The sequence below is a fragment of the Chaetura pelagica genome, unplaced genomic scaffold (assembly GCF_000747805.2).
Source record: "Chaetura pelagica isolate M959 unplaced genomic scaffold, ChaPel_1.0 scaffold189, whole genome shotgun sequence".
In the NCBI taxonomy this organism is placed as follows: domain Eukaryota; kingdom Metazoa; phylum Chordata; class Aves; order Apodiformes; family Apodidae; genus Chaetura; species Chaetura pelagica.
The window spans coordinates 3545388-3572237 of record NW_009970716.1 but is presented as its reverse complement, the minus strand read 5'-3'; the positions used below and the strand labels follow the sequence as shown (position 1 = coordinate 3572237).

The 26850-nt window shown below is 38.8% G+C and overlaps 2 protein-coding genes across 2 annotated transcripts in view; one reads left to right on the top strand and one right to left on the bottom strand.

Moving 5' to 3' along the window:
- WDR19 (WD repeat domain 19) overlaps positions 1 to 3896 on the top strand; it is a 41141-nt gene extending 37245 nt beyond the window's left edge. Inside the window, exons 33-36 of the mRNA XM_010006155.1 lie at positions 224 to 374; positions 1150 to 1273; positions 3043 to 3119; positions 3785 to 3896. Coding sequence (XP_010004457.1) covers positions 224 to 374; positions 1150 to 1273; positions 3043 to 3119; positions 3785 to 3896 — 464 coding nt within the window. The remainder of the gene's footprint in view (positions 1 to 223; positions 375 to 1149; positions 1274 to 3042; positions 3120 to 3784) is intronic.
- A 1340-nt stretch (positions 3897 to 5236) lies between these two features.
- Positions 5237 to 26850, bottom strand: part of RFC1 (replication factor C (activator 1) 1, 145kDa) — a 32593-nt gene continuing 10979 nt past the window's right edge. The window contains exons 5-25 of the mRNA XM_010006154.1: positions 23102 to 23334; positions 22334 to 22408; positions 20659 to 20736; positions 19794 to 19881; positions 19119 to 19420; positions 17884 to 17991; positions 17196 to 17375; positions 16779 to 16883; positions 15217 to 15610; positions 13563 to 13672; positions 12536 to 12650; positions 11997 to 12085; positions 10829 to 10966; positions 10329 to 10424; positions 10055 to 10153; positions 8833 to 8987; positions 8600 to 8717; positions 7554 to 7699; positions 6926 to 7139; positions 6335 to 6526; positions 5237 to 5777 (exon numbers count right to left, since the gene is read on the bottom strand). Coding sequence (XP_010004456.1) covers positions 5682 to 5777; positions 6335 to 6526; positions 6926 to 7139; positions 7554 to 7699; positions 8600 to 8717; positions 8833 to 8987; positions 10055 to 10153; positions 10329 to 10424; positions 10829 to 10966; positions 11997 to 12085; positions 12536 to 12650; positions 13563 to 13672; positions 15217 to 15610; positions 16779 to 16883; positions 17196 to 17375; positions 17884 to 17991; positions 19119 to 19420; positions 19794 to 19881; positions 20659 to 20736; positions 22334 to 22408; positions 23102 to 23334 — 3131 coding nt within the window. The 3' untranslated portion in view covers positions 5237 to 5681. The remainder of the gene's footprint in view (positions 5778 to 6334; positions 6527 to 6925; positions 7140 to 7553; positions 7700 to 8599; positions 8718 to 8832; positions 8988 to 10054; positions 10154 to 10328; positions 10425 to 10828; positions 10967 to 11996; positions 12086 to 12535; positions 12651 to 13562; positions 13673 to 15216; positions 15611 to 16778; positions 16884 to 17195; positions 17376 to 17883; positions 17992 to 19118; positions 19421 to 19793; positions 19882 to 20658; positions 20737 to 22333; positions 22409 to 23101; positions 23335 to 26850) is intronic.

The following is a 26850-nucleotide window of genomic DNA, read 5'->3' as shown; positions in this document are numbered from 1 at the left end:
TCCTGCTGTCATGCTGATTCAGGCATGCAAGGCAGTGAGAGACAAAGCCACAATTTTCTTCTGCATGGTTGCAGGAATTGCAGAAACTGTGCAACTGTGCACCACGAGGAAGAAGAAAAATACTGCCATTTTTCTTCAGTACCATTTTTAGCTCCATTAGCTCAAGAGTTCTAAACGTTAATATTGGCAAATAAGTATTTGACATTGTTTCATTCTGTTACAGATATTGTGCCAATTTTGACTTCAACTGTAATTGAGTGTCACAGAGCAGGACTGAAGAACTCAGCCTTCAATTTTGCTGCTATGTTGATGAGACCTGAGTATCGTAATAAAATAGATCTTAAATACAAGAAGAAAATTGAAGCAATGGTCAGGTGAGCAGTGTTGCTCTGTACTTTTAAATGTACACAATATCAAGGCTTTATTTGTGATGACATTTTTGCTCATAAGGCCTATGGGCTATATCCTGATTTCATACTCACTATTTCAAATTTGGAAGGCTAAGAACCATTACCCCCTTCTCTGAAAATTAAAGTTTCTTCTTTTCCCTTGGATGCAATAAGCCTTAAATGCAACATGCATATAAAATCCTTCCTACCCAGCTGTAACATTTTCCATTGTGACCATAAAGACCTAAGTGCAGCTAAGATAAAAAAGAAAGGAAGGGCAGATAAAATAGATGAACTCTTGACATTTTCTTCCTCATCTGAAGTTCTGTTTTGATAGATCCTAGTCAGTATTTTCTGCCAGAGAAGGAAGCATAGTTGAGTGTACAAGAGCAGGGCAAGCACATACAATGCTTTTCTTATATATTTTTCTAGCCTCAGTATTGGACTCAGGGACTTACTGAGCCTGTGTAAGTGTTTCAGATATTTATTAAGTCTTTAAGCTTTCCATGAGCTTGTGCAGTATCTCTGCTTGTAGCCATCTAAATTTTTAGCAACTGGTAACACTTGTGACAAGAAGTTCTGTTGTGTCAAGGCTGATCCCTAGCTAGTTTAACAGGGTGCCTTGTAGTTTTCCTCTCGGGAGGGTATGCAAATAACACAAAGGAGAAACTCTCTTAAGGATCAAAGGCTTTGTTAAACATCTTTGTTCAAGTTCAAAGCACTTGAGGTTTTTATTCACATTTGTCTCTCTTCCTTCTAGACGTCCAGACACAACAGAGACAGAGGAGCCAACAACAGCCTGTCCATATTGTTTGTTCCAGCTCCCAGAGTGCCAGCTTCTGTGTCCCAGCTGTAAAAACAACCTCCCGTACTGCATTGCCACTGTGAGTGCCTGTTGTGGTTGCTGCAGCATGAGAATGAACAGTAACACTTTTCTTTCCTTCTAAAATACAAGTTCATTTGAACAGCTTTGGTTTGCTAGTAGATTCAACCTAGGTGTTCTGGTGGGTTGGGCTGTTGGTGGAGTTTGTTTTTTTTCCTAAGATGTTACCAACATTTCTCTTGTCTTCAACTATCACAGAGTGGCCTTAGTAGCCAGCTGTTAAGTTGCAGGCACTTAAGAGTGACAGTGAGATCACCAAGTCATTCTGGAACTCTTCAACTTCCTGAGATGGCAGTGTGCACCAGGGCTCCCCTGAGCCCCTAGCACATCCACCTTCTGTGCAGCTGGTGCCCTGGGGAGAACACAGGACTGTGCTGCTGGTGCCTGCCCAGCCCAGTGCTCAGCTGCTCCACTGCTCCGAGCAGTAATAGCAGAGATGGAAGTCCCTACTTTCTTATTCCATGTGCAGGAGCTTGTGGAGGGCACAGCTTTCCTCTGGTAAGCTCCAGTCTGCCAAGACTTCACAGAAATAAAACACTTCAAAAATCTGTTTTGGGGAGTGCCCAGAATGTAACATTTTTTGGCACTTCCAAGGTTAAGCAATGGTTCAGCCAGTGACCTCAGCATTTGTTGTATTACTGAGCCTTACAGAAATTACAAGTACTAACATTTTTTGTCTCAGGATAATTTAGAGTGCACTGAAAAGGTATGGACTTCCCAGTGGAAAAGCCACACATCCAACTGTTACCGGCATCAGTACAAAATCTTAGTATACTGAGTTTAGCTATTGTATAGCACTTTATTTTTACTAGGTACAAGTGATTTGTCACACTGGATCTACAGAAAAAAAAAACATTTACTTGAGCAGAAATCAAAAGAAAACTAAAACTAAAGTCTTAAAAAATATTAATACCAATTACCTATTTTTTTACTCTGTTTAGCAGAGTAAGGTTTTAAAAGTAGTATTTTAAGGAAAAAAATAAAACAAACAAGGCTTTTAAATAAGCTTCATGAGCCAAGTATAATGTGCATCTTCAGGTTATTTATTTAGGCTCCATCTTGGCTATACTTCCTTTACATCACAGGTATTTGTAACATCATTCAGAAAGCTGCCTCTTCAAAGCCCTTATGAAAGCCAACTGTTGCATAGCATATAAAGAGCATACATCTCTCAATATAGTTCACGGAGGTGTTGCTTTTTTTTTTTTTTTTTGTCTTGAAAAGGTACATACATATTCTCTCTCTCAAAAGCAAATCAGTAAATTATACCAAAACAGAAAAAATTTCTGTTTGAAGAGGCAAGTACCAGCCAGTCATTGTGCTCACAAAGTTGACAGCACTGAATGCCACCCCCTGGACTCAGGGGATGTGTGGCTCTGGGGGCACTTTTTGAGTGTCATATGCAACACCAAAAAGTCCAGTAGACTTTGGTAATTCTAAAATGTTTTCTAGAACTGTACATAACTAAAATATTTTTTTGAATTGTAATTCAAGGGCCATTCTCTACAAATACATTATTTTACAAAAATAAGAATGTAAATTGTAACGAAAACACGGCATCTTATTGAGAGCTCCTTTTCTAATTACAGACTTTACACAGTAATCAACCTACAGTGACACTATTACAGTTCTAGGGTTGTTATTTTTTAATTCCTCAAGATCTTTAGAAATCATTTGCTGAGACTTTTTCACCACAGAAGGTAGAAAACTGAATGCCCAGCGCACTAGGACAGCACCTGCCCCTTAGTTACTTGTGGCTTTTGTGTGCAGGGTCAGCATATGGTACAAGATGACTGGACAGTTTGCCCACACTGTGACTTTCCTGCCCTTTATTCAGAATTCAAAAAGTAAGTTGGTATTTTTCTTCTGTTGCAGGATTCCAATGTTTGTAATTTAGCAGGAAGCTTTCATTTGGTACTAAAAACACATAACAGCTGGGGAGGCTGAAGAAGAATCCCCCTTAGTTGGTAGTTTCATCTAACATACTCCCAGAACATTGCTTCAAATTGGACCAAAAACTATGATAAAGAACTCAGAGATGCTGGGCTCCCAGAACAGGAATGCAGACTTGGCGGGGGGTGGGGGGTGGGCTTGTAGAAGTTCTAAGCTCCTGGGACCTGATACAAGGGCAGGGGGGCAGGACACAGGCACAGCAGCAGTCAACAAAACACAGCGTATTGGGTACGGACTCAGCAGTAATAATCTCTTGTCCCCAGTGTGGGAACAGGGTTGGATAGCTCTCTTTAGATGGCAGAACTGTGGAGCTGCAGACACTTCCATGTTCTAGCCTGAGCTCCTTTGTTTGTTTTGACTGCCAAATTCTCCTCTCCAAACAGCAGTAGCCATCCTGTGGTGATGCTAATTCTCAAATGTTAAAAACAAACCAACCTTTGCTCCATGTAGACAGATACAGCTGTTGCTCTGAACTTGGCTTTATGCTTTCTGCCTCACGCCCAGCTCTTCCTTTGCAAGTGTTAGAATCATCATTTAATCACTCTTTTTTTTCAAACAGCATGTTGCAGACTGAAAACATATGTCCAATGTGTTCTGAAAGGATTAACATTATTCATCTTAAGAAAATAAATGATTGCACAGAATACCTCAAACCAGAAGATGGGGACTAATGAATTCAGGTACGTACTACAGCCTCTATTTTTTTTACTTAACAGGGCTCTTTGTAGAAGATACCAGCCATTTCTCCCAGCAAGGGAAACGCAGTGTTCAAAGATCTAACCTACAGCCTGAGTCTTTCCTCAGCTAACTGAGGCTCAGCTGTATCACACATTTGCCCTCAGGCATGCAAACACAGGTAGGTTTTGCTACTGCAAATAACCCATGTGTTAAATTGTTCCAGTTTTGAGGCTTTAAACCACTTTACCTCTCTGATCATGTCATCTTCTGCACATGTAACCAATTGTGCTGTAGTAGCTTGGAGAACAGCCTGAACATCTCAGCATCATCATACCCTACATATCACAAGAGTTTTAAGTGTGGGAAGACAGAGATGCTACAGGAAGGAGCAGATCTCAAATGTCGGTTACATGATCTTAGCTTTGGTGTTAAACAGAATTTAAGAATACATACTATAGATACATATCACAGAATAACAGCAATATACTACTGAAATGTATTTCAAGCCAGATACTGAGACCACTGCTCTGTCTATACCACACACTTAGATCCAAGATCTGTTTTAAGAGGCTGGTAACTGAAAATGAGCTAAAGTTCCTCATTATTTTTGACACTTGAAGGAAAATTTACTATTACAAACACCTTATGTGAAAACTTAGCTATAGGTCAAAGTAATACACAAGTGATATTATAAAATTCTATACACTACAGTAATCTTACTTTTGGTAATTATTTTTTTTTCAGACTGAGAAAACCTTGTCATTTGCTGTCACAGTCTTTATATCTGGGATATGGCTGACCACGTCTGTTTATTTTCAGAACTGCCTCTGTTGTGTGGCAAGCAGCAAGGGAAGATCTCCGACTACATTACACCGCATGTCCCCACTAGGATTTAACCACCACCACTATATCACTTTTGTTTTGTGATAGCCTTACTTAGCTTTTGATAAGTTTTGTATTTTGATTAATAGTAATAGAACTTACCAAGCAAAATTTGCATTTTATCTGCACCAAAGACAAAGCAAGGGGCATTCTGTGTTATGTGAGTGGCAAAAACAACTCCTCGTATTCTTTTTCTACATCAGTTCTGAACTTTTATGACTATTTTCTATTAAATGTTTCTTACTCTAAGTATTCCTTTCTGGTTTTGATTAAACGCCTAAGCAGGGGCTCCTCAAGTTTTGGAACTAAATTCCATTATTGCTTTTCTGTGTCTCTAACTGAACAAAGGGAAGTTGTAGGAAGAGACTTAAGACTCCATCCTGTACATGCAGGGAAGCCAAGACCCTAGGAAGGTGGAGAGAGACAGAACACCCCATTAACTTAACATTTTAAGAGACTCCTGTGAAACATTTTATTGTAATTTTATACACTGCTAAATTTCTGTAATGTACAAATAAGCAATTTAGGTTTGGGGGTTTTTTTGCATCTACTATTTACAAGATTTCACCACATAAAATCAGGGGATTTATTTAAGAAAAAAAAAAAGTGAAGTAGGAGGAAGACTTAGTATAAATACCAGGTAACTAAGCATCACAATCACCGTGTTCATGCACCTGGTGTTTGTTGTACAAGGCTATTTAGAGCTTGTAATGTTGTAGCACGTTAAGAGTAAGTACAGCACTGTATAGTGGGATTACAGCAGCTACATCACCTCTATAAGAGGAGCATTTTCAACACACTGGTTCTGCTTCCCCAGCTCCATCACTGGATCCATTTCACATTCCCTCCGGAAGTTAGATAACCAAAGCTGCAGGTGGAGCAAGATTTTATTTTGTTTAATGTCTTGTTTTCTCTTTTCTTTTCCCTTCTTTCTTTGTTGTTTCTTCATTTTTCTCTCCTTTTGGCAGCTTAGAAGACTTTGCCTTTTTTTGCTACAAACAGAATATAAAGACAGTTTAAAATTCAACAGCCACCTGACAAAAGCAGAAGTCCAAATGCAACCAGTGTCAAAAGAAAAAGCCATCCCTTCTCTTCCCTTCCCCCTTTAGGTATCAATTTTTTAAGTGTTACGGGGAGCATAGACTCTACAATGTTCCGGGTTAAGAGCTGACCACAGTTCCCAAATTGGTCATCTCTACCAAGGGCCTTACTGGAATGGTCATCTGTGACAGTCACAGATGGCCTGTGGTTGCTCCTTACCAGTGGTCCCCACCAACACCTAAAACATTACTAAGTTTTGGAATTGACTGCAGTATTCATGAGTTTACAGTGATGTCTGACTTCAATCCACATGCAAACAGAAAGTAACAAACAACTTATGACTTTTTTTACACTACTACTAGTAAAGGCTTTAAAAGTTCAGCAGTTATGTATTCAATATCTACTACTATTTTCTTTTTATTCAGATGATGTTACAAGTCCCAGAAAAGTAGCTAAAAACAACACAAGAGTTTAGTGTGGCAGTTTAACACTGAGGAAACTAAGTCACCTTAATCATTGCGTCACTTTCAACTGTATCTTGCTCATCCTCATCAGACTGGATCTCTTCCACATTCAAGTCTTCATTCAGTTCTAGGGTCACTGCAGATGCCGACTGCCTTTTCCAGGTCTTGGCAGAGTTAAGTGAATATGGAGTCAGATGTGCCTCTTTGTTGTAGGCACGTGTAAAAGCTGCTTTGACCTGTTAGGTTGAAAGGAAACCTATGAGAATCAGCTTAGAAACTGCAGATTTTTAGTGAACTTGCTCTTGGCTAGAGGTTCCACATCATCTTGACCTTGGGAAGATGTGACCAAAGATTTATGAAGTAGGACACAATCTCAAAAGGACACAAAAAGCATCTAAGAACTGTATGGTGGGCAAGTCCCACATAATCCTCAGGGTATGCATGTTCACATGTTCCTCACTTAGACCTTTCCCTGGCCTCCGATTAATTACAGCTAATAAAATTATTCATTTGCAGCTGCAGCAGCTTTAGCCTTTCAGCCAGCACCACATCCACACCACAGCTATTATTCTAGGAATGTTTTGTTTTTTAAGATATGCAAAGTAAGGAAAAAAGTAATCACAGGTGAGTCTTACCTTGGGATCCAGCTTTGAAAAAGGACTGGGTTTGCCTCCCCACATGCTTATTTCCATGATATTTTCAACATCTTCTCTCATCAAGCAGTAGGAGTCCACTAATTTTACAGCTTCTTGTACACCATCTACTCCAAAGTCTTGCAGAGGCTGGACAAGTGCATCCCGCAAATATGACAAATACTCCATGTTTACTGTCCTCTTGCATGTCTGAGTTCTTTGTCAAATAGAAAGTAGTAAGTAAAACTGTACAGCCACCAACAACAACTTCTAAACACAAGCACCCTCAACAAATGGGTAATCAGCTGCCTCCAGAGTTAACTGCAAGTTGTACTGTGCTTTTGCCACACCTGTGTCAGGGATAACCAGATATAACACCAGCCAGCAGAACACACCCCTTATTGAGGAACAACTTTTTGGGGGAAAAAAGTCATAGTGCTGCTGACTATACTTAAAGTGTTTGCAGTCTGACTGTTGTCCAGATTAAGGGCTAAGAAAATGTTACCAACAACACAGGAGCATATTTACAGAATATACTTGCATTTGTACCAAACACTTAATGGTAGGTAATGAACTATGTGAAAACTAAATACCACATTGATATAAACCAGAAGAGGAATGTCGGTGCTACCTGAGGCTCATGTGCATTGCCAGCTCTTGAATGATACGATCATGTTTGCCTGTAGACGAAAATTTTCCCAGCCAGCTGGGAAAGACAGGAAACTGGGACATGTGTCCTCTCATCAGCTCTCCAGGGAGAACACTTGCATAAATAGCCTGAAAAAGTAACACACATGCCAAACTCAAATCACACTGAATTATTCTCACTGACACCATGACATACTGCCCTACTTGACTGCAGGGAAGGGGGGAAAGAATTCAGTTCCATACTGGAAACATCTCATTTCAAGGTAACTCTTTATTTGCTGCTTGTTTTTGTCCAGCCCCTTTCAGGTTACAGCTACAATTCTTGTGCCACCCTATTTGTAAACATGTTCTAAAATCTCTCTGTTTTAAAACTTGAGTTTTAAAAGCCATTTAACAAAACAAAAAACAAACAAAACCCCCAAGCCTCTTCATTTCTCAGAGCACACTCAGACAAGCATCTGACTTCTCACAAGCAAGTGCTGGTCTCCAGCAGATGGACACAGTGAAGGAGACATTTCCAAAGAACACCATGAACCTACATAAACTCGGGTAGCTCGGTTCCTAAACAACTTATCTGACTGGACTTGCACTAAGCAGGGCATGGATTAATGACTTCCAGAGGTGCCTTCCACTGCATCTATGGTACACTCTCTGATGTCAGTCATAATCCTTTAAGCACAAGTCTTGTAATGTTTCAGTCATCGGCTTCACTGTACAGTGGCAAAATTCTGCACTTTGGGAGAAATACTGGTCTGCTGAGAGGCTGGGAGAGGAAGTGCACAAATAAAACTGCACGTCAGAATCAATGTGCAGCATGTGCTCCTACACTTCATAAAGAAGGTTCAAGCTGCTCCAAGGTTCAGAAGATGATATGATACAGAGAGGGTTCAGCAACATGAATACGAGAAACTGCTCTGCTCACCTATGAACTATACTGGTCATAAAATCATACTGAAACATCAGTTTCAAGGGATCGGTCTTTCACACTGGACACCCACAAAGCAAACAAAATGAATGCTGAGTGCTCACCTGTGTTGGAAGAAGGCTCCAGTTTAGCTTACTACGAATCTGTTTGTCCACTATATCACCATCACAGATACTGTCAGCTGCTTTACTCAGGAGCACGAAGTGCTTTTTCAGATTTCCTCTGGAAAATAACAAAGATGACTATTACAAAGCAGAAATATCCAGATATGTTTTAGTCTGTTTTTTAATTCCCTGACACAAGAGCCTACGTCAATCTAGCATATGGAATAACTCACCCAGCAGCAGCAGGTCTGACATGTACATAGTTCTCTTGGACAAAGAGAGGTGCTAGGGAATAATCATGGAAGAAAAGATCCGATTTGTCTATCAGGGACATACGAGAAGCCTCCTCTCCAGTAGCAAAAACCTTCCGGACAACATCAAAAGGGCCCTAAGTAAATGGTATTTCAAGAAGTCAGCGGGTTGTAGATCAACACAAAAAGCAAGACAAAGCACAGTATCAAAATTATGGTAGTGATGGTACCAAACAACACCTGGACTCATCAGTACAAGTTCAGTGTTCAGTACTTCCTTCTTAGTGCTTTACCAGTTTTGAGTTTTACTTCTGATATTAAGAGAATTATCTCCTATAAAAAAAGACTCAGGATGAGAAGTATGAGCTTCATCTAAGAGACCAGAACACAAAAATACAGAATCTTAAAATGTTACAGGTTGGAAGAGACCTCTAAAGATCATTTAGTCCAACACTCTGCCAGAGCAGGCACACAGGAACGCATCCAGACGAGTCTTGAAAGTCTCCACAGAAGGAGACTCCACAAGCTCACTGGGCAGTCTGTTCCAGTGCTCCATAACCCTTACACTAAAGCTTTTCCTCATGTTGAGGTGGAACTTTCTATATTCCAGCTTATACCCATTGTTCCTTGTCCTATTACTGGGCACTACTGAAAAGAGACTGGCCCCTTCCTCTTAACACCCACCCTTCAGATATTTAGAGACATTAAGGAGATCTCCTCTCAGCCTCTCAAGACTAAACAGCTCCAGTTCTCTCAGCCTTTCTTCATAGGAGAGATGTTCAAGTCCCTTAATCATCCTTGTAGCTCTCCTTTGGACTCCCTCCAGTAGATCCCTGTCTCTACTGAACTGAGGAGCCTAAACCTGGATACAGCATTCCAGGTGTGGTGTCACCAGGCAGAGTAGGGGGAGGAGAACCTCCCCAGACTTACCTGGACACATCTTTCTTAATGAACCCCAGGATATCATTGGCCCTCTTGGCCACAAGGGCACATTCCTGGCTCCTGGGTAATTTACTGTCCACTAGTACTCCAAGGTCTTTCCCCATGGAGCTGCTTTCCAGCAGGACTACCCCTACTCTGTATTGGTAGTATAGACTCAGTCCTGGATTTACTGCTCTTCAATTACTTGTGGCAAGTTTGACAGCTCCCTATGTCTAGGCTATCAGTGCTTCAGTTCAGAAGATGCTTGTAAAGCATCACTTACCAGTTTGATATCCTTTTTGGCTCTGCTGGCATCCATTTTAGCCTCATCATAAGTCAAAGATTTATCTTTTGCACACCACATATTAAGATTATGTAAAACCTGAAGAACAAAATACATAATGTGGTAACACAGTAGCATTTAAATGGAAGACTAGCAGAAACCAGCCTGATATCTATTCATAAAAATAACAACAATGTTCAGATACAAGATTGAAATCAAGGACTTGTACATGAGATGCTCTCTGAAGGGACAGTGATGCTGAATGGACACTGACCTGTCTGATGTCCTGATTTGCTGCCAGGATTATCTCTTGCATAGCAGGTGGTGGAATTTTTAAACCTTCTTTAAATGCAATAGACATCATGGCACCCTGTAATACACGCAATTGAGCATATGTCACTATAGTAAGAATTCCTATTAATTCTTCCCCCTACACAACACATTGACATATCTATGAAAGAGCATTATTATAATTAACATTTTCTCTCAAAAATACAAGTCATCCCTTGTCATTGCTATAAAAAAAGCATATAATTAAAAAAAAAAAAAGTTAAATATATTTAAGACAGGCTCCTAAATCTGAAATGCTTTGAGATACTTCATTCTTTGGGAAGAAAAACTCAAGACACAACCCATTTTGAAAAGCAGAGTAATGCTCTGAAGTGATCCATTACGTTTTAAATGGTGTTTCTAATTCTGCAGGAATTCTGCCACATGAAGACAGAAGTTACTGATGGTAATTCAGTGCAGTCCACACAGCCACAGCCTTCTTACCTTAATTTGTTCTAGACGAGGTCTCTGAAAACGAAGATCAAAACAGTAGTGGACCAAGGAACGCATTTTAGGGTGGTTTCTATCATTACACATACAGATGATGGGTATCTTTGTGTGTCTAATCAAACCAATCAGCTCCTGTGATTTAAACACATTACAACAATTACATTAGATATCTTGGAGAACAAGAATTACCAAGATGTCATACCAAGCAGCTTTAGTTCCTGTCTTAAATCAGATCTTTGACAGATACCAGTATATAAAACTCTTCCTACTGTAATCGTGTTTCCACACAGTGAAACCCAGCCCCTCTCCTCCTTTTTCTACTTGCTATTCTATTCAGTTGCACACATTTGCTGCCTACCCATTTCAAATATCTACCTCCAGTAATCATGTTTTGACCATTCTTCATGAAGCAATGAAGATCAATAGCCCAGAGCAAAGCTGTCTACCTGCAGAACCAGATTCATTCATCCAAAGGCCAGTTTGATCTGGCCTATGCCGAGAGGGAGCACCCATCTTTCTGACTGCATCCTGCCACAAACAATGAAGATGGAAGTAAAAAAACCAGCTCTTCCCTGTCCAAAGAGCTTAAAACCCGAGGCTTCAGAACTATTAAGCTAACAAGAACAAACTTTGCCTGCTCCAATGAAGATGAAATTCAATTCAATTTCACATTACTGCAACATAAATGTCTGCATCTGAGCTAGAGATCTGTAAGCCCTTTCTTGTCAAAGTACTGCATGTGACCATAGGAAATCTAAATATACAAGTGGAGCTGCCAAGGAGAAGACAGTACAACACTGCCTATGCCACATTATTTATTCAGTGTTACTATCTACTGAAGAGAGCAACTGTCCCAGTCAGACTACAAACATCCCACTGCAGATAGATGTCAGCTGCAGAAACCTGAGGATATATTCACCTGTCCAGGAATCAACATCTGAAGCACAAACACCCAAATTCAGCATTCCCTATCACTTCTTTGACATAAGTATCATTTCCCCCTCTACCAATACATAACTCCTCTTACACATGGGTCAGATAAACTGTACTCTACAGACTTGCTATGGACCATGGGTTGAGGAGAAACTGACTTGAAATACTTTGTGCTGTATATGGTATGCACTCTTAGCAGTGCCATTTGCTAGGAACTATTAAGTTTCACCTGAATCCCTCCTCTGTCTTCATTGCCTGCCATACCATCCACTTCATCCATGATCAATACATGTTTCCCGCTAACTGATGAGGATGTGCCTGAAAATGAATATGGACAAAAAAATGAGATGGGAATAAACCAAGGTCTTGCTCAGAGTTTTACCCAATGCTTTATAGGTTAGGTAAGCCCATCCTAGACAACTAAGGTGGTGGCGAACCTCTTGCTCTGCCATTTAATCACACAAATCTATGTTCACAGATTAGGACTATAACCCCATGCCGTCATCCAAGACTCAAGTCCCACATAACAGAGGAGCAGATGCAGAGTTAGTGAGTAGTTTGTGCAGATTAACAACTGATTCTAGTAATAGCAGGACTTAATTCTACAACTGAAGATGAAATAAAACAGCTTACTAAACAAAGCCATCCCTATCAGAGCCAGATCCCTTCTCCCGATGAGCAAGTTAAATCCCTGACATGGTGGTGTAACCAGGAAGTTACTCCCTACTGTAACCAGACTTCCCAAAATTGTTCAAACAACAGACATACCAGAACAGAAGTCTTTGATGCTGGTGTTGTTAAGCGATTCAGCAACCACTTCCTTTAGACTGTTCTTACTGCGAGTGTCACTGGCATTCAGCTCCACGTAGCTATACCCCAGTTCCTAGACCAAACACACAAACCACACAATATAACATAGATCAGTGAAAAAGCATACGCATACTCAGAATTAGAAACAGTACTTCAGAGTCCCAGAAGAAAGCTCTTACAACACCATTTTTGCATATCATTTGTAGCTTTGAATCCTTCTTCGCTTTTTTTTTCCTGTATCTCTTGCACTCCAAAAAACACTTATAACCAGACATGAACAGATATGCCCAAAAGAGAACTTGGGAGAGGAAGCCATGGGGAAAGAGCACACCAAAAAAACCCACCCTACCAAAATAAAGAGTGAGCGGCACAGATTTAGTTCTCAAAGATTAACAGAACTGCCAGCAGGGGCAGAAAGAGAACCATGAGCCAAGGCTGGTTAAGCTCCATGGTACTTCCAAGCGCCCAACAAACTCTTACGCTCAAAGAACCAGGACAAGAAACATGCCACGTCCATCTGAAAGCCAAAGAAAAGCTTTTAAATAATTAACAGCTAGGAAACACATGGCTCTCCCAGCAGTCCTACCACTTCAGAACAGGATTGGGCTGCACATCAATCTCTGAAAGAATTTAACTGTGCTGCTCGTGTACCTGCCAACACCCGGGCAGGAGCACGCCCCAGCACGGCACAGAGCTGCACACCACTCCTGCAGCTTGAACAAGCCAGTTTTGTTGGCTGTTCCTGTGGAGCACAGTGAAATGCCCTGCAGAGACCTGAAGCAGCTGTGAGCAAGCTAGGGCAGAAACCAGAAGCTGAAAAGACCATGCTAGTGCAGAACCTGTAACCCTGTTCCATGCAGGTGGAACTCTGCTGGGAAAAAGACTAGTCATTCATGGGATCTCCACCCGCACACTGCATCTGTATCCACATACAGCATCAATATATAACAAATAGTGCTGAGAACAACTGGCAATATGAACTCACCTTACAAACCAAAGAAGCTGTAGTAGTTTTACCAACTCCTGGTGGACCAGAAAGTAATGCTGCTTTAAACCCACTACCATCATCTTTGCCTCCAGTTTTACTGGTCTTTGCTGCAAAAGAAGATTCCAGGTTTTACCTCTGTATATACAATACCAACTGCATACTCCATGTAAATCTTTTAAGATACTAAGCATCACTGGAGTTTTTTCTTATTTAAGGCTTGATATGCATATCAAAAATATACACACATCTGCACCATAATCATTTGAGGAAAAGCAGTTGAAACCACCTTAATACCTACAGTGATGCTAAAAACTGAAAAATTGCAAAAGTGTTACTAATGCAGTACAACCATTTCTGCAATTTCCTCACAACCACACATCATTAAAAAATAACACCCCAAACTAAACCAAATCCTAAATGCACCATACAAAAAAACCCTACTACCCACTACATTTGCAGTTAGCCACTACTTCAAACACCAGAAAAATGTCTGCAGGACACATGACACGGGCTGCTTGTCAGGCAGAACCATGACCTTAACAATGCATCTCTTCCCCATGCATGACAGCAGCCCTTCAGACATGTTGCCATCCTGTATTTTCATCATGTGTACACACTGGCCAACATTTCTCTTGGTGAGAAAGAATTCAATAGGATGTAAGTAAGGCCATTTGTGTATATATATACACATACACACACATATATATATTACTGCTAGGTTATTTTGGTTTCTTTTGGAAAAAAAAAATCACATTTAAGAGAATACCACAAGATTTTAAAAATATCTTCAGACACAGTTTGCTTTTCTGAATGTGGTGGGGTTTTTTGTGGAAGAAGGTGGGGGTGTGCTGGTTTTGGCTAGGATAGTTAATTTCCTTCACAGTAGCTGGTACAGGGCTATGTTTTGGATTTGTGCTGAACAGTGTTGATAACACAGGGATGTTTTAGTTACTGCTGAGCCATGCATACACAGAGTCAAGGCCTTTTCTGCTCCTCACACCACTCACCAGTGAGTGGGCTGAGGGTGCAGAGAAGCTGGGAGGGAACACAGCATGCACAGCTGACCCCAGCTGACCAAAGAGATATCCCGTACCATATGACATCATGCTCAGGATATAAAGCTGGGGGAAGACAAAGGAAGGGGGAGACATTTGGAGTGATGGCATTTGTCATCCCAAGCAATGGTTGTGTGTGATGGAGCCCTGCTGACCTGGAGATGGCTGAACACCTGCCTGCTGATGGGAAGTGGTGAATTGTTTTTTCTTTGCTTCTGTGCACAGCTTTTGCTTTGCCTATTAAACTGCCTTTATCTCAATCCACGAGTTTTCTCACACTTTTACCCTTTTGATTTCTTCCCCCATCCCACAGCTGGGGGACTGAATGAGCAGCTCAGCAGGACTCAGCTGTGGGCCAGGGCTAAAACACAAGATGGTGGTAAATTAACAACTACTAAAAAAAAAACCCAGAAAAAAAAAACCCAACACAAACACCACCACACTGAGGGTCAACTGCTTGTTCAAAGTGCACCTGACTTCAGCCTCATTCCTGTTCTAGAGTTGCTCTGCTATCTCAAAGATCCCTATCAGTCCCAAGAACCAAGCTGTATGATTGGCATGGAAGAACACAGAGAGAAGTTAACCACGCTGGTCACCTTGTCCATCATCCGAGGTATTCTTGTGCCAATTTCGTAGCCACCGGAGCAGTTTATTGGCACAGCTCTGCTCACCTTGTTGTCCAATTATTGCCTTAACAGATACAGGCTTGTATTTATCTACCCATAGCAATTTCTCTGTTCCATCTTCATTAATCTCAGAAACCAAGTCCTCCTTGGGCTTTGGGGCTTCTTTCTTGTCTACAGTTTGCCGTTTAAAATCCACAAGCTTTCGAACGATGGTTTCTCTCTTAAGAGATTTGACAGTATCTCCTTTTTCAGAAGTAAATTTATTATTTTTATTATCAGCTTCCTTTTTGAAGGGGCTAAAGCTTGTTTTTCCAGCTTCAGCTTTCTGTGGTGTCCTTTTAGGTCTTGACTCTATTTTCTTTGCCTTAGGAAAATAGAAGTAAGAAAATTAAAGGGAAATTTCAAAAATGACATACAAACATGCTGTCTTTGAACACAGGCACAGGCTTAAGAAAGTAACAAAGATTATTTATTGAAAAAGAAAACTTCAAAAGCACATAGAGAAATTTTCCCCTCTGAAAAATAAGCCATTGTTAAACATGGCATCACTTGGTTCTAAAGCACAACCCAAAAAGAGGCAGGAAACATTATGGTCATTCCAAGGGCAGTCCACTCAGACACTAAGCCTTACACATCATTAAAAAGATAATGCAAAACTGGGAACTGTCAGGTTGGAATGAATGGGCCACCAGACACTCATGGAACTGAAGCTCAGCTCTCACAAAACAGCACTTCCAAGCTCAAATACACACAAAAAAACCCAACCCAAAACCACCAAACACAAAAATCCCCACTAGAAACACATGGATTAAAGTAGGAGGAACTGGGAATAAACCTCTTTCCAATAAGGAACACTCCCCTCTCAAGCACACAACTTTAAAAAAGAACCAGTTATTTAACCACCAAAAAAGAACCTCAAAAACCCCCACAACCACAGAAAGCATTAAATCCAAAACAATTCTAAAGAAGTAACTAGGCAGTAAGCTTGGAGTTGCTTTTCCTTAAGACATCAATACTACATTTATATGGAACAATTCACGTCTAGCCACATCAAAAGTACCAAGGCAACATTTATACTGAATGCTCAGCATGCTAGAGCTAATGGAGATTTCAATAACATTTTATTGGCCACTACAGACTGAATTTAAAATGTGTATAAAAAACTTGTTACTATTTTTACAGTATTCCCTGAAAAAAAATGTTATCTTTAATACTATTAGTTAAGTACCACATAAAGACAACATCAGTTATGTAAACATGTGGTTTAGAGTTGTCCTATGTCTACAGTACAGAATATAGAATAATGTCCAAGTATAAAAGGAGAGGAAAAAAACCCCGTAGCTCTCCAGTAGAAGTCTTAACAAAAATTTCAAATTTTCACTTTCAGTGCTTTTAACCTAGAATGTCAAGCTGACAATTATAGGGTTATTGCTACTGGTAGAGAATAACAAAACTCCTGACATTAAAAACAAGCCAAAGTAAAACAAAAACAAACAAAAAAACCACCAATCCTACGGTTATTATAAACAAACCTCTGTTTCAGCCGCCAGCTCGTATTTGGATTTTTTGCCTGGCATGGTTCGAATGAGATCAAACAGACCATCCTCATCAATAATCTTTGTCCCTAAAGTTGATGCCTGAAGCCAAAGAAAGAATTCAAAGTAAGGTCAAGTGAAGTGAGGAGTTACCTAATTCACTTCGAAGTGCTTTCCAATAAAGCTCATGTTTAGGAACACAACAACCATAAGACTTTTATTATTTTTTCATATATGTGTGTATATATAAATAAAAACCAAACAAAGCCCTAAAACATTGGGCAACTTACCCTTTTAACATACATTTTATTTGTAGCACTGCCTCCTTTTAGCAGACATACTGAAAATCAATATGGATAGATCTGAACAATTCACAGCTTCACTTCTGCTTTGCTCAGGGGGAGGAATACTCACCTTTTCACATTTAGCTTGGCCACAATCTCGCCCCATAACCAGGTAATTTGTCCTCTTGCTAACATTGCCAGTTACTTTTCCTCCATAACGTTCAATCAGGGATTTGGCCTCATCTCTTTCAATACACTCCAGAACGCCTGTAATGACGAATGTCAGGCCTTCCAAGCAGTTTTCAGCACCCTGAGAACCACAGCATTGCAGAAAATACCATTACCTGATAAAAATAATTTTTCAGCATCTCCCTACCATACCAAGTACCCTATGAAACTTTAAAAATAAGCTTATGTTACCTAGCCAGGTAGGATAGATAGATAATAAATCTGAAAGTTCAAATGCCACTAAAAGAAACAGCTACCAACAAAACTTCACACATTGTTTACCTGACTGATCACACTTGTAATGCTCTGTGCTGAAGCACAGCATGTCAGTTAAACGAGTGACAGCAATCTTCAACTTTAAGACCATTAATTATTTTTCATCATCATGACTTAGTTAACCTAGTACTGAATTAAATTTCTTAGTACATTTCCTTCGTCACTGCTTTGCATTCCAATATGTATTTCATATTTGAAATAGAATAAAATGCCAGTTTTTAAACAGTTTAGCTGATATGGGTTAGATCACTTGTAGCACCAAGTCTATGACACACCCCAACTCTACTCTAGAATCCTGCTGCAGCCAAACTCACCTGAGGTATCTCTTTGGAACCCAGTGCTTTTGGCCCCTCGCGATTGAGGAAGCTTCGGTAGGCTTGGTAATTGATTCGCTTCTTTTCAGAGTCCTCAGGGCTTACAGACTGGGGCAGAAGGGAAAAACATTTAACATGTTAAATTTAACATGTAAACATTTAATATGTAAAAACAACAAAATAAACCCAAGTATCACAGTGTAGGATATTTTTATGCACCAAAGGAAAAGTTTTAATACTTTTTTTTAATGTATTAACATGCAATACATACAGAAACTTGCTCTAGTTTTGGTACTTCTGTGGTTTGAGGTATTTTTTGTTGTTATTTTTAAAAAGATTTTTTTTTTAAATTGCCCAAGAGTTAAAAAAAGAGTACCCATTGTTTATTGTCATGTTTCTGGAGACTAAGCTATATTCCACATGTACATGCTCACTTAATTCACATATTGTTGCTTTAAATTCATAACCTATTTTATTTCAGAATGATGATCAAGTATGGGCAGATCTACATTTATATGAAGTCTATTTTGTAGGATTTCTACTTTTAAGAGACATTAAAGCTTTTTAATCAGTAAAAAATTATTTAGATCTCACCCCAAAAAAAGTTGCTGGCCATTACAACTGTTGTGTCAAATTTGGATATTTTGTATTTTATTATTAAAAAGTATGTTTTTGAAGTTGCCAACAACTGTATGGTCAATAATTACATTTACTGAACCAGACAGTTAAAACTAAATTATATTCCTACATAACACATCAGCCATAAGAAATATACTTCAGAAAAAGAGAGTAGGGAGAAAGGAGGAAAGGAAAAAAGGCACCAGACAATGGCATTTTTCATTCCAGCAGCAGTTTAGCTCCACAAGGTTACCACACTCAACAAAAGCAGTAAGCTTTTGCTCACTAGGTGTCAGAATTCCTGCATTCTGCATTTTTTCAGGAAAGTTAAACATAGAAAAGCACTAAACTGATTTTGCAGAGTACATGCATACCTAATGAACATTAAAGAACTCTCGGTTCCTTCATGCATTTAATTTACACTTTGCCAGCTAATTTTCTTCCTATATTTTTACAATTGCAAGGAACTTAAATCCTCACCAGAATTCAAGGTCTTAAAAATTGGCAAGAGGATTCAAAGTATCAAGTTACATCAGTGACACAGAAACAATAATAAATGAAAACTGCTTTCCTACAAACTACACCAAGCCAAGTAAAATAATTTTGATAGTTCCTACCTCACTCTTCTTTGGAGAAATTTTCTCCTTCTTTGGTGTTATCTTCTCTTCTTTCCCTGAAGCAGTTTTTTCTTTTGATACTAAACTTTGAGCACCTCTTTCCTTTTCAGCGGTGTCTTCTTTTTGTTTCAGAGACACAAGCTTAGAGCTAGGTTTCAAAGGCAAGGCCTTATCCGTCAACTCTCTTGCTGTTTTACCATCAGATGATTGTGAGGCTGAACGAGACCCTTTTGAATGTTCAGATTTACTCTGCTCCTTTGCAGTGTAATTCTTTGCTTCACCTGTCGAGTTTGTTGCTTTCCCTTGATGGGGGCAGAGGGAGGAGAGCACATACATAAGAATATATGAATTATAGATTCAAACTCAAGCATGGGAAGTTCCACCTCAACATGAGGAAGAACTTCTTTACTGTGAGGGTTACAAAGCACTGGAACAGCCTCCCCAGAGAGCTTGTGGAGTCTCCTTCTCCGCAGACTTTCAAGATGTGTCTGAATGCCTTTCTGAGTGATCTGTCCTAGCTGGTGGTTGTTGTGTTGGTTTTTTTTGTCCTGCTCTGGCAGGGGAGTTGGACTTGATCTTCAGAGGTCCCTTCCAACCCCTAATATTCCATGATTCTGTGATGTATCTCATCAATATTATAAATTGGTGAAATGCTTTCCATATTCCATGTCCTACCTCTTTCCGACTGCTTGTATCGTTCTGTCACGCTAGGACTGCTCTTGCTGCTCAACGCTGCTTGCTCACCTCCTGAATCCTTCCGAGCCTGAACAAACACACAATGCCAAAGTCAGAGATGCATGTCCCAAGCTACCACCAAGTCCAGATCCCCAGATGTCCTTACTGTTAAGTAGGGATCAGCTTTGTTAGATGTCTTTCAGTCCCTACCACAAGTCAGAATGCAATCTCTATCCAAGGCAAGCAGATGAGCAAATTCTGCAGTCAGTCATGCAGATGATCATTCTTTAAGTCAAAGGTCAGACAGATCTCCAGGTTATAGTAGATTTCGATTCCAGTAGGTTTATTGATTAGTTTAGAAGTACTAATACTTTCTATATTCAAATTAGCAGCGCTAACTTGTAAGAGCCTTGTGCCTTACAGCACAAGGCATGACAACTGAGAAGACTTCCACACACTAGTCTGAAATCCTCAATATCCCTGCTCACCCCTTCACTGAAAAGCAAAGATTGAAAAACAAATTACCCTCCTTCCTTTTTCTCCCACCATTTTTCACCAAGCTGTGCCATTGATCTGGTCCTCCTGAACCAATGGACCTATAAGCTGATCTAAAGCAATACACTTCACTCAATTAGAACTAGAACTTAAAAATCCCATTTCAACAGAGGCAGGTAGCACAAAGATACACTGATGCCTGCTGTGTGACTGGGAAGGCACTATTTACTGAGGGAGGAAAATTTGAAAAGTGAGTATGTTATGTTTATGCAAACACTTTCTTGCTGTTTTTAATGCATTTCTATGCAAACAAAGATTAAGTGTCCGAGCAATGCAATTTCTAAAAATTAAAGTTGAAAAAGAGTCCAACCTTTTTCTTCTGGGGTGTTTCATCCAACATGGCCAAAGTTTTAGCAAACTCTTCATCTTCATGCAGCTGCCTCTCCAGCTGAAAGAATACCAAAAAAAAATTAAACAGAAAAAGAGATTTTTAGGCTCATATCTGACAAGTCCTAATTCTACTACAAGTTTTTAAAACTCAACACAAAATGTTCATCTAAAATATGACAGCACATAGTGGAAAACGTGCATCGTACCAGCAGACAAGAACAAAGCCTGTTAAGTATTATTGTGTCCTATAATGCATGTTTTACTTTCGTTCACTGCTAGCAACATATCATATGAAAAAAATACATGGCAGTTCGGAGAATATGGCTGCTGTCCTTAGCCTAGCTCTTGTTGCAAGTTCTGTTTACCTTATGGAATCAAATGTACTTTTTAATATTTCTACTTGCACAACTGATTTTCTCTGACAGAAGAACCAGTAAGAACAAATACTGCACGTGGTATCTGAGAAAGTTCTTTATTCCTTAAAAAAAACCAGGTTGGCTTCATTTTTATTTCAGCTAACAAAATAAATGTGACATCTACAGTGGTAACCGATCACCAAGTAACCTTTCCTATCCCATATGGCTCTCTGGAGAAAACCTTTTTTATTCCTGAACAGTGTATATGGTTGGCAATAAATATCTACCGTTGTTTCAATTAAAAAAAAAAAAAACAAAACACAACAAAAATCCTTTAATAATTGTCTTGAAGTCCAATACGCCATGCAATTATTTTCAAACAGATCACTTTATAAAATCGTTATGCCACAGGCTTTTTTTAATGTGCCCACAACAATGAAATGTATTTATCTTCTCTGTGTACAGTGAGAAAGGGGAAGGGCAGCAACTACCAGACTACAACTACAAAACAGACAGCAACTACAAACCAGACTGAGGAAGAGATACACCTGAAATAAAGTACATTCCTCAGACAATGGGAGTGTTATATGCAAGATCAGTTCAAATTAAAGCCAATATTTTGTTTTTCATGACAGGTTGTTTAACTCTCTAATACAGCTAAATTCATAACACCTCTGGGGAGGTCAAGGATGAGCCTTTTGCTTGTACCATACATGTACTTCAAGGAATACTCAATATCACAAGTATGTGGGAAGTGAATTTTTTTTCCCAAAAGGAAGTAAAGATGTATGAGAAGTACACCTTTCCCTCCTATCAGGACTGATTCAAACAGGAAAGTTTAGGATGCACACCTAAGTAATTCCCATTTTTCTCAACTATAAAAAAATCTCAGATGATAGTAAGTGAAACAGCCAATAACAGATGGCAACAGCTTTTAATTTCTCAGTCCAGAGAAGAAATAAAAAAAGCAAAACACAACCAAAACACATGAGGAAGCAGAAAGAGAATTCTGTGTGAAATGCAAGGTTATTATAGGCACATCAACTGCACAAGTAACGAGAAAGTCTGGCTGGACGGAGAATAGATTGAGATCTTCTATTTATGTAACTGAAATACTGCCTATAAAAATAACTGTGTGGCTGTGTCTGCACATATTTGCAAGAGTTAAGTATACAGATGAATTTTATTACACTTATTTACAGCATACATGGAAAGTCCATCTTAATTTCTTAAGGAAAACCAATTTGAAGTTAAATAAACTGTTCTTGGCATAGAGCAACAGATTTATAGATCTTTTACCTCTGAATCTTCTTCAAGCTGCAGTTGCCTAGCAATGGCCTCATCATCTATTGTGCTGTCTCTGCTTTGTGAAGGCTACATGTAAGAAAAGAGGGCCAACAGTTCAGTTTCCCCAATACTATTTAAATTATAATAATTTAATCTTTATGGAAAAATGGAAAATGTGACGCAGCATTTTATTCCTAGCTCTCTAACCTAAACACTATAAAACAAGGCTATTATCCAGAGATTTTACTATTCGAAACAAAACCATGCTACAATATAAGTATCTCATTTCTTCAAACAATGCTCAACAACTCTGAAGCTATGACAGTTGGCCAACTTGAAAGGAAAAACAACTACATTTTCAACTTTTCATATCCTCCATACTTTATTTGGTGCTTGATTATTCCATGAATATATGTGCCATAAAGCTTAGGAAAACAACCTCCTCCTCTCATTCCTGCCCTCCATGCCTAAAAATAAATTATTCCATCAACTCACTAACTTCAGAAAACTACTTAACTTTAACAAAAATCACTTGAGAAGAAGCCATAAAGAAAATACTTTCAACTTTGTCCTACTTCTCAAACATGGAAATGTTACTCTGAGATTGCACTTGAAGACTTGATATGCCTGCACATATCATCAGAACTGAACTGATACTTGAGTGGTTATTAAAAACTAAGTAGGATAAGCAGTGAAATACCTCCTTGCAGTCATTAAAATGGGCATTTTGATCTGCCATCAGACACAAGAGCAGCCTAAAGGAACATAAACAATACTCACTTCCTTCCTTTTACTTGCTACCAGTTTCTTTTCTGAGCGTTGGACACTACTTGTCCCAAAGTAATCAAGTGCTGAGGTGGGAGTCTTTTTCACTGGAGATAATGGTTTACTCTTAGCTCGTGGTTTTACATCCTCCTTTTTCACCATAGTTGTTCCTGGACAACTGATTGCTGATGTCCCATTCTCCTTCGGTTTCTGGGAAATTCTTTTATTGACAAAGTCATCTTCTTCATCTAAACATGAAAAGTATTAATTTACTTCCGGAACATGGAACTCAAGTTCTTATAATCCAGCTGTCAAGAGAACTATTTCAGCAGGTTACATCAACTCATATCCTAAGAAAAGTATTACAGATGTTTAGAAGTTGTTTGGAAAAAAAAAATGGGTGAGTTGCATAACACATAATATTTACATCTCTAATAGGACAGCTCAAGTCTGAACAGACTGAGTGCTGAAACAGAAATATAAAATTTGTTACTTGTGTTCACGCATTACCTCTCAAGAGTTCACAAAGAATGCCTTCCCTTCTTACATAGGGAAGTTGATAAACAGAAAATCTAGGTCACTGAAATTTGAACCCTTCATTAATGCAACATAAAATTGAACAGCACACACAATTCTACTTTCACATAAAACATGAAATACAAAGCTACATTTATTACTTTATAGTACTCATTAACAGAGCAGCAATATAGGCTTTGTAGACTTATTGAGAGATTCTTAAGAATACGTATTACACTAGAAACCAGGGGAAGATATGAGAGTAATGTATTTAAAAGCAGCTGCTTGAATTAGCTTACCAGTTATTTGCAAAATATTGCTCCTAGGCTTATGAATGATTTAACAAAAACACTGTAACACCATTTTTTACTTTTCCCCTTTTAGTCAGAGATTCTATGAGCTATTCTACACATCCTACATCTCTGCGCTTGAACACTCCTTCCAGTACAGCCAAAACTACCCAAAAGAAATGCAGCCATTTCACAGAACAAAGAAATCTGACAAGAGGTCAGCATACAAAATAAGATTTTCAATTTAAAAGAAGGAGGGAAAATGTCAAATAGTTTCATTAAGAATTAGCCCACAGACCAAACAAAAAAATCTTTCCTTTTAAGACTCTTTTATAATAGCCAGAACATGGTCTTCCCAGCAAAGAAAGAGAGGGTTTAACGGTCATTTGTTCTTTCTGGACCAAAACTCTTCAACCAATCAACCAACAGAAAAGATTAGCAAGGACTCCAAAGAGTTTCATGTTATTGCATGAAGTTGTACTGACAGTTATACAAATGAAACCCAATCACTGAAGCACACAAAAACCCTTTGATACCATGACCAAATTATCAGATTAGTATGACAGCACAGAAGACAAAAATCACTGGACGCACTTCTTGATCAGTGATAAAAGCACTTTCTTCATGAAATCTTCTAAAAACCTCAGTGTGCAAGGCTAAGCAGCACACTGCACAAAAATCCCCACAATGAACATTAGACACAGAAAGAAAAAAAGCACAAAAACTTCAAACAGAAACAGGAGCCACCTCATTTGCATGCCACTAACTGAAGTCTGGTTTCACTTTCCTCAAAATAGAAATGTTTTAGACACTTCCCTCAACACATCATAAACACAGAATGTCCCAAACATGTTTTATAGCTGAACTTTAAATGACAGTATTATCACAAAAATATACCCATTTTCCAGCCATATGTATATTAAAACTCTGTATCTCTTTTAATACCAAAAAATGTCCTAATCACTTCCCTATGTTTAGACATGATGTCTGTGATACACAATTTTTGTTATATACTAGACAGAGAAACTACTTTTTGTTTCACCTTTTCTCAATAGCTGGTTGTAACAAAAGTGTTTTAGGCATGAGCTGGAGTTTTCTGCTACCAAACACTTACTAAGCAGAATATAACATGTGCAAAGAGGGATCCTCACTATTCATAGGAGAGAAAATTCAGAGAGAAATAAAAAGAAAACAAAGGTAAATCTGTAAGGGAGGAAAACTGGCTCAGCAGTTTAATTAAGAATGCCTAAAAATAAAAATGTTATCTATGAGTAAGTGGCATTTTAGCCAACTGAATTGACAAAGCAATATATATTAGGGAAAATCCAAGCCCAGGTCCCTCAGCTGACAGCAGCAAGTTTTACTATGAACCTAAAAGCTTTACTCCTCAATGCGACTTACTTTCCCTGGGCAAGAGCAAGTCTCTTACTGCCATTTAGCTGAATTCAACACACTATTATGTATCTAGGAGATTTGGACAATAGATGCTTAAGGTGCCTAATTTATAATAGTTTGAGGTCTGCATAGGAGACTTCTTGTGCCAAGCTTCATTTCAGAAATATTTTTGCTTCTTCTGAATTTTTCAGTTAAACAAGAAAATACATTTGCAGGAGTAAAATGTACCTATTACTAAAAAATCAACAGTTAACACGGATGTAATAACATTTCTTTGTCTTGGAAAGAAGATAAAAATCCTGTTCTTCTGCCCTGCTCTCAGCTTTTGTTAAGCTAAGGACTGCTCCATGCTAGAAATTAATCTTTACTCACCACTATTGTTATCATATCTGCATGCAATATTGATTTTTCTCATTATTAACTCATAACCATTTAAATAACAAAAAAACCCAACAGGATATTGCCTTCTCTAAAGTAGAAAGACACAGAGTAAATATCATTAGGTTTTAATTTAAAAGGATGTTGAATTGAGTAATTTATTATGCCAGTACTAAATATTACCAATAATTAGAGCTTTGTTTTAATTATGTCCTTCCTAGAAACAACCGGATTAGAAGCATTTATTCACTGGAAGAGATGGCTGAAGAAGGACAAGAGACTTACAGCACTTACAAACAGTCATCTATAGATTTAAATAAAGAAAAGGCAGAATGAGAGCATGGAAGTGATCATTAGGAAAGAGAAACATCCTTATCCTATTTAGGTGGGTTTCAAAAGATGCTTTAAGAGACTCAGGCTATCATTTCATCCCAGGTTCAAGAAATTCATAAGCACATCACAAATTTGCCTGATCAGCAAAGTTAATCAGCTGTACATTTTCAGTTTCCTCAGAAGCATGAGGGCGACTTCATTTACAACTCTGAACATCAAGGGTCCTAGTATTACTGCTGGACTATTTGGGTCCATGTTTCACAACACATGACCTGAAAAAGGAGAGAGGCATTCTCACTCACACAAGCAAGCCAATAATTTCTGGAAAAAGAGAAGTAAAATTTTGGATTTTAGTTTATAAATACTGTAGATTAATTGCATTCTTATAGCAACTGCTAGGTGAACAACTGAGACAGCCTTACACAAGGACATGGACTTCACAAAGTAAGGAACAGGAATACGTTTTACCATCAACTAGATGACTTTTATGATGCAAAAACCTTTGTACACTAGAATGACTATTCCAAGAACAGAATTTCCTGTTTTCATTTTTTTATGTGTGCTAGACCATATAAAAATACCCTGAGCATACAGATTTGTTTTTCTTCACAATTAGCTGAGGATTACAAACACAAGTCAAGCCCATCTATTCTAGTCACATTTTCTGGAAATTAAGTAGATGTGACAAAGAGAAAGCTAATTGTGTGATTAACGGAACAGACAGGCATGGCAACCAGGAGATTGCTTTTCATTATTTTGGATGCAAACAGTACTCTTGAAGCTGGCACCTATTATGCCAGGCAATGTACAAGGACAAACTTCCCTAGCAACAAACAACAACTGTTAAAACCT